At 41.6% G+C, this 11,812-nt stretch overlaps 1 protein-coding gene across 1 annotated transcript; it reads left to right on the forward strand.

The window, feature by feature from the left end:
- Window positions 1–1,951: 1,951 nt before the first annotated feature.
- Window positions 1,952–4,798, forward strand: LOC145131666 (uncharacterized). Its single transcript, XM_079066322.1, has 2 exons — window positions 1,952–2,344; window positions 2,525–4,798. Exons 1-2 carry the CDS (start codon window positions 1,952–1,954, stop codon window positions 4,796–4,798), a joined length of 2,667 nt encoding a protein of 888 aa, XP_078922448.1.
- Window positions 4,799–11,812: the final 7,014 nt, after the last annotated feature.

The following is an 11,812-nucleotide window of genomic DNA, read 5'->3' on the forward strand; positions in this document are numbered from 1 at the left end:
TCGTACCCTGTGGGTAACGACTTCAGTCTTCAGGCTTTTACAAACGCAAATCATGCCGGGTGCAGACTCGATCGAAAGAGCACTTCGGTTGGATGTCATTTCTTGGGTGGAAGATTAGTTAGTTGGTCTTCAAGAAAACAAAATTGTGTTTCATTGTCTACCGCAGAGGCAGAATATGTGGCCACAGCCAGTTGCTGCTCCCAAGTCCTTTTGATGAAGACACAACTTTTGGACTACGGGTACAGGATGTTGTGGGTACCCATCTATTGTGATTCAGATAGTGCAATAGCGATTTCTCATAATCCTATTCATCACTCGAAGACGAAACACATAGAACTACGATATCGCTTCATCAAAGACCACATCCTCAAAGGTAACATTGAACTTATTTTTGTGCCAACTCATGAGGAAATAGCTGATGTTTTCACCAAGGCACTCGACTCTACAAAACTGAATGGATTTTTGGAAATGTTAGGGATGTTGAACCCTGACCCGCAGTTCTTCTTGAAAGGGTAGGTACTGCAGACCTTATTAGATCTTCGGGTGTGAATAAACTGCTTCTTTTCTTTTCAAAACAAAACTCTTGAGGCACTTTACTCACTGCGGTCTCTTTCTAGAATAACTGATATAGTATACATTTCATAATTTCTCCTCGGTATACTTTGTATACTGAAGTCATTAATGATTTATATACTCCACGGGTCTCTTTATTTCTTTTATTTCTAACCTTCATGATCTAGTTTGCTTTCAGTTCTCATCTACCACAGAGGCATTAGATGAACTCACAATCATCACCTCATAAATGCTTTAAATGACAATGTGTACTACATAATGAAATTAAAAACATTCTTCAAACATTCAATTTGTCGCACATGGTTTTTCAATCATTTTTCAAGTGACTTTCCTCAGACGGGCCTATTTTTGGATAAAAAGTAAATAAATTGATTCCCCTTAAACAAAATCTTTTTGAAAATCCTTTCCAATCACATCACGCAACAGTTGGGGTCTAATCCGTTCTACTTCCCCATTATTACAATGGACAAAACCATTTCTCATCCCACGTTTAAACGGTCTGTCATCATGGGCCTGCAAAACAATAAATGCTATTCTTTACACGAAAAACATTTCTTTTCAATTTATTTTAATTTAATCTGATAATGGTAAAACCCCAAAGGTTTTTAGATATAACAACTGTAATTAAATCAATATCAACAATTTTTAAAATCCGGAGGTTTAAAAACCCCTTTTTCTTCCCAAGAGAGATTTTACGCTTTCTGCACTTTAATCAGACGTACTTCATCTTCTTCACCTTCTTGCAAAAAATCTTTCAAGCAAGTTCTTCAAACTTTTCTGTAACAATGGTGAAATCCGGTTTATCGAAGAAACAATCCAAAGCTTCTGGTTCAGCACGACCAACTGGGTCTGAATCATCGATCAAAGTCCTAACTCCATCAATCGCATCCAGTAATTACAGAGGAATCTTTGAAGATCACAACTCGTACAATGAAGCAAACAGACTCATGATCAAGTTTCTTCCAACTCACCCTCTGTCTGGAGCCTTTGATTCCTTTATTAATGTTGTTCCACGAGAAGTTCTTTTCAAGTGTGCATTCTTTGCATTCATACCTAATGACAAACCTCAAGAAGTTCATCTCAATCTCATCGATGATTCTCTGGTGGTTTTTATTAGTCTGTTATATTATTATTATAATTTATAGGGTAGCCGACTTTATCTTTGTATTTGTGAAGGTATCTTTGTGTAAATATGTCCTAAATAGTCTAGGGTTACCCACTTTGTATTATATATGTTTGGATCTGTTTCAATAGAAGACACAGAAGATTCAAAACCTCTTTTATGGTATCAGAGCGAGGTCTCTGACCTACCATGTCGCTGCCGTCATCTTTCCCTCCCCTCTCTTCTTAACCAGCGATTCTCTCCCTCTCTTCCCCTATGGCAGAAAAACTTCATCCAGCTCTGATGATCACTAACATCAGAAACTTCATACCTCTTACCCTGGAGATGGAGAGTGGCCAGTATACTTCCTGGGCTGAATTGTTTAAAATACATTGTCGTGCCTTCCAAGTTCTCGATCACCTTCAACCCGCAACCAACCCTCCTACTCCTACTGCAGCCGACGGGAAAGATGCTCCCAAACCCATTGATAAAGAACTGTGGCGGCGCCTTGATGCCATAGTTCAAAAGTGGATCTACAGCACTAGTTCAAACGATCTCCTTCACACCATTCTCAAACCAAATTCTTCAGCTGCCCATTCATGGAAAGCTCTTGAAAGCATTTTTCAAGACAATCAAAACGAACGTGCTCTCTACTTTGAACACAAGTTGGTTACAACAATGCTTGCCAATTTTCCAAATTGATATGCCTACTGCCAAGCCTTGAAAATGCTATCAGATCGATTATCTAATGTTGGTTCACCTGTTTCAAACCAACTCCTCGTTTTACAATTGATTGCAGGTCTCACAGAAGCATATGAAGACATTGCTATGATGATTTAACAAACAAAGCCTCTTCCAGATTTTTATGAAGCTCGTTCGCAGTTGATTTTGGAGGAAACACGCAAGGCAAATAATGCAACCCAAGCGGCTGCTGCAGACTCTTCTGCCCTCACTGCTCACACTCAGTCCCCTAGGCCCTCGTACCATTCATCTGGTTTTCAAACAAATCGTGGTCGTGGCTGCGGCCGCGGTCGAGGAAATAGAGGCCGCGGGAGAGGTAGACGGGTCGGTGGACACTATGACAATAGTCGTGGCTGTCAACAACCACATTCACCATGGAATGGACAACACTCATTCTCTCCCTCACCACAACCGTGGGCTGCTCCTTATAGGCAATTCCATTGGCCACCTCCGCATACCCCTCCTTGCTCTTACCATACTACTCAAAGATCACCTATATCTGCACCGTCCAATGCACTCAGATTGCTTGGATCCAAACCACCTGTGCCACAACCACAAGCTTATGCCACATCAGAAACTACTTATACTCCCACTGATCTGAATCAAGCTTTTCATACCATGAGCCTTCACCCACCGGACCAAAATTGGTATTTAGACAGTGGCGCCACCTCTCACATGACAAACAATGCAGGTAATATCTCATCCTATGTCACTAAGGGTCATTCTCATAATATCATTGTAGGTAATGACGCACATCTTCCAATCCAAAGAACCGGTAACAACGCCCTACTCTACTCGTTTCCTCCTTTATTTTTAAAACAAGTCCTTCATGTTCCTAATCTCATTAAAAAGTTACATTCTGTACGGCATCTCACAAAAGACAATAAAATATCAATTGAATTTGATATGTATGGTTTTCATGTGAAGGATTTACAGACACGGGCGCCTCTTCTTCGATGCAATTGTTTTGGGGACCTCTACCCGCTCACGCTATCGCGTCCTTCTCAACTCACACCTCCATCCACCTTTGCGGCTATCACTCGAGACCTGTGGCATTTTTGCTTGGGGCACCCGGGAGCCGACATTCTATCTTCTTTAAATAAACATTTGTCTTTTCCTTTTTGTGTTAAAAGTACTTTTGTTTGTGAACCATGCATTATGGGGAAACATATTAAACTTCCATTTCATGCTTCAAGTTCTCATACTGTTTCTGCTTTTGATATTATACATAGTGATGTTTGGACCTCCCCGGTCCTTTCTGCTAGTGGTCATCGCTACTATTTGTTATTTTTGGATGATTATACAAATTTTTTGTGGACCTTTCCTTTATCTCAAAAATCACAAGTGTTTCCCACATTCAAACGATTTCACAAACTAATCTCCACCCAATTTCTTAAAAACATCAAATCACTCCAATGTGATAACGGGAAAGAATACGACAATCATTTATTTCGTGAATTCGGTTCTCAACATGGCTTACAGTTTCAGTTTTCTTGCCCCTACAGTTCCTCTCAAAATGGCAAATCCGAGAGAAAAATAAGATCTATCAACAATATCATCCGCACCATTCTTTCTCACTCCAGTGTACCACCACGTTTTTGGCATCATGCTCTTTCTCACGCTACATATCTTCTAAATATTCTTCCAACTAAAGTTCTCTCATATGACACCCCCACCTACCGCCTATATCATCGCATTCCCAAATATGATCATCTTAAAGTTTTTGGATCCTTTTGCTATCCTCTTATCTCATCTACTTCCATCAACAAATTACAACCTCGTTATCATCCGTGTGTTTTCCTTGGCTTTCCTTCTGATCACCGTGGCTATAAATGTTTTGATCTCACCTTGCAAACAGTCACAATTTCACGTCATGTCGTGTTTGATGAGCATTCCTTTCCATTTCAGCATTCCATTTCATCTCCACCCAATTACTCTATTTTCATAGATGACACTCCTCGCCCTATCCGGTGGCATACTACCTCTACTAGCACCACCACCGAATTCACCTCCCCAGCTACCACTGTTGGTACATCATCATCAACCTCAACCATTTCCTCACCAACGCCGTCTCACCCTACTCCACCACCAAATCCTCCACCCCTTCCCCTACTACACTTCGCATATAGTCGGCGTACTCGTCCCTCCTCACAACCTCTACACTCCAACACACTTGCCACTTCTACCCAACCATCACGTACCATGCAAACCCATAGTATGACTCGTCAACCCAACAACCCTCCACTTAACCTCCACTCATCTGTTTCCATTTCTCCTTTGCCCAAAACACCTACCGAAGCCCTCCTTAACCCGGATTGGAAGAACGTCGTGTTTGATGAGTTTCAAGCCCTTATTGATAATAAGACGTGGGATATAGTCTGAAGTATGTGGATTTTCCGACACAAAACAAAATCGGATGGTACATTGGAGAGGTACAAGGCACGCCTAGTTTGTGATGGTTGCTCACAGCAAATTGGTGTCGATTGTGGAGAGACTTTCAGTCCTGTGGTCAAACCCACCACGATTCGCACGGTTTTTACACTTTTCGTGTCTCATGCATGGCCAATTCACCAACTAGATGTGAAAAATGCATTCCTACACGGCCACCTGAATGAAACCGTTTTCATGCATCAACCTATGGGATTTCGAGATTCTAATTTTCCAAATCATGTGTTTCGTTTGAAAAAGTCTTTATACGGCCTCAAGCATGTCCCTCGAGCGTGGTATCAATGTTTTGCAGATTACGCCTACAAAATTGGTTTCACCCATATTCGTTCTGATCACTCACTATTTGTTTACAAAAAGGGTCATGACACCGCTTATTTACTTCTCTACGTAGATGACATCATCTTGGTCACGTCATCGCATAACTTACGTAGAAAATTCTTGACTCTTTTAGCCGCGGAATTTGCCATGAAGGACCTCGGACCGCTCAGTTTTTTGGTATTGATGTCACACATCAGGCCCATGGTTCTCTATTTTTGTCTCAGCATCAATATGCCTCAGAGATTCTTAAACGAGCGGGGTTTGAAAACAGTAAACCGCTTCCTACACCGGTCGACACCTCCGCCAAACCAAGCTCCTCCTCCAGTCAGCTTCTTGAAAATGCTGCTGAATATCGACCGCTTGCTAGGGCACTACAATATTTAACTTTTACCCGACCCGACATTAGTTATGATGTCCAACAAGTTTGCATGCACATGCATGCTCCACGCACCACCCATTTCACTGCCCTAAAACACATACTACGATACATTAAAGGGACCATTGATCACGGTTTGTCACTCACACGAACTTATACTACTTCTCTTTTATCCTACACTGATGCTGATTGGGCAGGATGCCCAGACACCCGCAGATCAACATCCGGGTATTATATATTCTTGGGTAATAATTTACATTCGTGGTCTTCCAAAAGGCAACCAACAATTTCACGATCAAGTGCCGAAATTGAATACCGCGGGGTTGCAAATGTGGTCTCTGAGTCTTGTTGGTTACGTAACCTACTGTGTGAATTGCACCACTCACCTCCTAAAGCCACTCTTGTATATTGCGACAACTTTAGTGTAGTATATCTTTCCACTAATCCGGTGCAATGTGAAAGAACAAAACATATCGAGATCGATATTCATTTCGTCCGCGAAAAGGTGGCTAGAGGTGAAGTTCGCGTTTTTCATATACCCTCCAGATTTCAAATTGCTAATATATTTACAAAAGGCCTACCGCGGATTCTATTTGAATATTTCAAGTCCATTCTCAACATCTGCAATCCTTATGTTCCGACTGAGGGGGTGTATTAGTCTGTTATATTATTATTATTATAATTTTTAGGGTAGCCGACTTTATCTTTGTATTTGTGAAGGTAGCTTTGTGTAAATATGTCCTAAATAGTCTAGGGTTACCCACTTTGTATTATATATGTTTGGATCTGTTTCAATAGAAGACACGGAAGATTCAAAACCTCTTTTAGTTTTGACCAAAGAGAAATTCCTTTCTGCAATCAACTTAAAGGTGCTTCCTTCAACCAAGTTCTACTCTCCAAGCACCTCAGATGTATTCTCTGCTCTATACCAAATGGGGTACCAGGTGAAACTCAAAGGAGTTGGTGAATTCAAGAAGAGCAAATTGCCAGCTGTTTGGCAATTTGTGTGTCACTTTGTGATTCGTTGTCTGTCAGGCAGAACTCGAGGGACGAACAACATGGGCAAACGACTACTGGACATTGTGTGGAGTATTTTCATAGGAAACCCTGTTAACTATGGGCAAATCATTTGGGACTACTTTCTGCAATACATCTCTAAGGATTCCCCAAAGAGGCGCATGATAGAACTCACCTTTGCTAGGTTCAGGTCATTATGCCTTGTGGATCATCACAAGGACGCTAATCTCATCATGGGAAACGACACCAATTTTTTTCTGCAAGCGATCTTAAAAGGTAAAATCCCTCCAAGGATCAATCTCTTTTTGGTCTCATTCGTCATCTGCCTATGTACATTCTCGAGTCCATTGGACTTACTACAATAGAGGTGGCTGGTCACATTATGGCTACGAGTGATATTGCCCCATGTCATTCTTCCCCGCCAAGGCCCAGTCAGCCTAACGCAGTCCAGGACCCACAGCCAAAACCAAAAAGGGTTAAATCCCTTGCTATCTCAAGAAAAACACCAGTGAATGTTGTCACTAAGGGAGTTGGTCCCTTAAAGAAGAGAAAGGCTAAGACCGTAGAGCCTACTTCTAAAGCTCAACCTTCTCCTTCCAAGGCTCTTGGTCCACCTGTTAATGTTGTTGATGACAACCAAGACGAGCCTTCAGAATCCATAGACATTTTTCGAAGGAAAAAGTTAAAGCTTACCTCCAGTCCCAGCCAAATGCAAACCAAGGAAAATGTAGGAGTCTCTCAAAAGACTCCCAAAGCCATTCGGGTCACCGTAGACTCACCTGCAAGAACCCCAACTCACCACTCTGATACAATGAGTGTATCAGTTTCATCTCAAATTGGAGACATACCCCTATCTGGAGCCTAAGTGGATCCAGATTTTAATACTTGCCCTAAGGTCTCCAGGGCTTCACGTCTGCACGTTTTTACTACCGAGGAGTTGCACTCCATTTTTCTTCGTGTCTCACAAACAGATCAAACACCTGTTGCACCGCAGGGCCCTTTTTCAGTGGCCCTAGCCGGAACACAGCCGATGCCAAACTTGATTTTAGATCAAGGAGACTAAGGAAGCTCTAGAAATCATGTACCGCCTTCATTACACTCAAGTGGTTTAGGCATGGTGAGCACAAACATGCAAGGATCCATGAACCCGGGGGACACCTCGGCGTGTAATGAATTTGATGGTTATGCATGCGACGACTCTTGGTCCAGATATCACCCAACATTAGCATCTGGGTTGCGGAAGTTTGAAGCTTTCAAAAGAGTTCTGCAGGCAAGAAAAACTCAACGGGTGCAACAACAATAACAAAATGAAGAATCACTTCTCCTTCTGGCTAAATATTGGGCCACCACGTTCAATAATGCTAAAATAGTACATGACATTCTCACAATTCAGCAGTGGATGTCAGAGATGGATAACACTGTTCAAAAGATCCAAGAAATGGAAAATGTTGTTGGTACTTCCAAGCCTCCACAAAATCATGAACCTCATGATTCCAACGATGATGGTATATCCATTGAGATCGGCTCTGCACCAATGTTTGGTCTCGATTATGATAATCTTGTTGATGTTCAACAACCTCCTCCTTCAAATGGCTTCATTATGGTTGACGATGACGAAGAATCAAGTGTTCTCAGCACTCCACTTCAAAGCCCAAGCAAAAGAAAAAAAGAAGATAGTCGTATCCAGAAAAGAATTCCTCAAACTTCAAGCCAAAGTCGATCAAATTTTACTTGCAGTCTCTCTAAGACCCCGCAGAGCACTGAGACTCCAACCACACAATCACTCATTGATCGTGTTCAGATCTTAGAAACAAGAGAAATAACGGCCGCAGAGAGGATTCTACTATGGATAAAAATGGGCATCAGTCAACTCGACAATCAACGAACATCTGTTCACAAGGAATTTATGTCCAAGGCCGAAGACCTCATCAAGGAAGTGAAAGAGATAAAAACCGAACTCCAACAAACCCTTCAAACTCAAGCAATCGATTCAAAGCAGCTTGTTGAAGAAACTCACACCACATATGAATTTGAGGTACTTCAAGAAATAATCAAGGGGTTAAGAAGATCACTCACTGCCAAACAGACTGTTGATGAAATCCTCCGTCTCATAAAGTAGATTTATCAACAACTCTTCAACCCAGAGGTCCCCAACAATAAAGAGGTGTGTGCACAAATGAAAACCCAATTCAATGCCAACTTTTAGAAAATTGATGACTTAAAGCATTGTTTTGAGGAGCATATAGACAAAAGGGGGAAGTGATCCTGAAAATGAAATCAGAATTGAAACGGTTTCTGAATCATCCAAGTCAACATCTCGATCAGATAACCACTCTATCACTCATCCTCAGGATCCACCTTCTCCAGTGCACTGCAGAGAGCCAACTCTTCCTCCTCAACAGTCTCCCCAATAAAACTCTCCATAAAAATCAACTCCTCAGGGTACACCTCAACAAACTCCTCCTCATCTCAAGAACTTAGAAGAAGAAATGTCTTCTGACCACACCGATGACTCCCCGCTACAACACAAAAGAAAAGTGATTGGAGGGATGCCAAGTTTGCAGAATAGATCTGGAGATCTCAAGGGTTTGATACTATGTTTGATGAGTCCTTAATCAATTCCTGGGTAAACCCTACTCGCAGACTGTTGGATTCTGATTATAGACCAATTCTCACATATGTTGAACCACCATATGATGGTTATTGGGACATCCCCATTTCTCCAAATTCCAAGTTTTTCCCAGTCTTTTAGCATCTTGATCTCATCATTCTTGATGGCAGAAGACTCCCCATGGAGTTTGAACGTTTAAACGTCTTACATGCAAAACACGGTGGAAAGTTTGAGAACATCTGGTCGAACGATAGACCAGACGGGGTCAAAAACTACAAAGTCAGGAAATTCATGAAATGTGAATTTTTCTAGTATACCCTGACCCGAATAGGAAGTGAGTATGTCAGAACTCAAGTTGACTTTGTCTGCATGAATCCCAAAGAAATCTTTTTGATAGCTCGAGTGTTTCAGCTTAAGGCAGAAAAATATCAAAAAATGAAAGTAGCGTATGAAAGGGCTTGTGAATTCTTGAAGGCTTTGGTTTGTGACTTTCGAAAAATTGATGCATAAATTCACCCTGATCTTGCCAACAAGTATGATTTTCCTAATTTCAAGCACGTGCCAACCATCATTGAAGGATTCCAAGAAATGTCCCTTGGTTCAACAAGCTACCCTGAGCTAGGGGTTGTGTACAAAAAGACACAAGATGGTCCAAAGTTCTTCATTCCGGTAGCCGCAATCCACCGACTAACGAAGAGGCAACTAGATGTCACCCTGACCTCGGTGCAAAGATCAAAGCACACAACTGAAGAGCTTAAGTTTGAGATTACAAGAAGAATCCAGTGGCTATTCGAAGTCAGAAAGTTTTTGTTGATCATCATCAAGTTCCTTAAAATGAATAAATGAAGAAAATAGTTGAGAGGTCACTTTGGGGGAAATTGTTGAAACAAAAAGTGACCCTCTTCAGCCAAAAGGAACCGCGAACCTTTTGCCTTGATGATACCGTATAGAAGATCCTACCGGAGACCACTTTTGTCATATTGTGACCCGCAGACTTGAAGACGAATCGCAGAGTTCAACTATGCTTGAAGATTGTTTAAGTTACTTTTACTAACATTTCTTGTATTCTATGTAATATTCGGAGTACCATTCATGGTCACCGTAGTCAGTCACTTTGTGTTATTTTACTCTTTGATGTATCTTTTGGGACTCTATAAATAGAGCTTCCCACTTCATGTATTCCTTACAAATTTACCAACCATCAATCGATCATTGAAAGTTTATCAATATCAGATTGTTCATCTCTAAATGCTAAGTCATCTTAATTGATACTTAACCGAGTCCTTCTTCACTTGTGTTGTTCATCTTATACTAGCTTCTGTTTGCATGCAAACCTTATTACGATTCAACCTTGTGTCTACTTGTTTACTGTTTATTAATATAAACTTGCTGCTATTTATTTTACTTACATTTCTGCAATCTAACTACTATTGTTGTTGAGCTAACAATATCCACTGAGATTAACTTTAATTCCGCAACTTATTATCTCGTTACTATCGTTTGTTCAAGTTTTTCTCTCAACAGACAGGTCAAGAACCTCTCATCATAACATGCTATCTTTCTCTCTTCATGCATGACCACTAGCTGCTAAGTCTCAAATCCTGGTACATCTTGGTGGCTCTTATGTGTATCGAAAACCTAGACTTGTGTGCCTCCTCCAGCAAGGTATGTCTGACCCCTCCAAACTATGGCATCCCAACCCGTCCATACCAGGTCAATAATCTGCAACTGTCAGTAGCGAACCTACCAATACCGCCCTTAAGTCTCTCCTTCTTCCAATTTTCCTCCTTTACTCCCTCGGCTTGAGCCTCTCTGATAAAATCCAACAATGGTGAATCAATGGAAATTCTCATACACAGACTTCCGGTCGTAGAACAAGCCGCCTTGTAGCTCAAAGCATCGGCCACCTCATTGGATTTCCTGGGATGATGTAGGATGTCACAATCATGATCCTTAACAACATCAAGCCACCTATGATGTCTCATGTACAGGTTCGGCTGGTCCATAAAATATCGCAGAATCTTGTGATCTGTGTAGATACTACACCAGACCCCATACAAGTAGTTCCGCCAAAACTTAAGAGCAAATACTACCGCCCCCAAATCCAGATCATGGTTCGGATAACGGAACTCATGTGACTTCAACTGTCGTGAAGCATAAGAAATAACTCTCCTACGCTACATAAGCACTATGCGCAAACCCGTGATGGTTATGTCACAAAACACCACAAAATCCTCCACACCCTCGGGGAGGGTTAACATTGGGGCCTCACACAATCTCTGTCTCAGAGTCTCAAATGCCACCTGCTCCTCAGGGTCCCACCAAAAATACACGCCCTTCCTCATCAGATGAGTGAGGTGTACTACAATCTTGGATATATCCTGCATAAATCTCCGATAATATCCTCCTAAACCCAAGAAACTCATGATCTCTAAGGGCGACTTGGGAACCTCCCACTGCATCACGACCTCAATCATAGTCGGATCTACCAAAATCCCGTTTTGGTTAACGAGATACCCCACGAACTGGTCCTCTCGTAACCAAAAATCACACTTCGAGAACTTGGCATACAGGTGTTCTCGCCTCAACACTCCCAAAAGCTCTCGAAGGTGCTCCTCATGTTGCT

This window comes from Lactuca virosa, chromosome 8 (genome assembly GCF_052849685.1).
Source record: "Lactuca virosa cultivar CGN04683 chromosome 8, Lactuca_virosa_CGN04683_v6, whole genome shotgun sequence".
Classification (NCBI taxonomy): domain Eukaryota; kingdom Viridiplantae; phylum Streptophyta; class Magnoliopsida; order Asterales; family Asteraceae; genus Lactuca; species Lactuca virosa.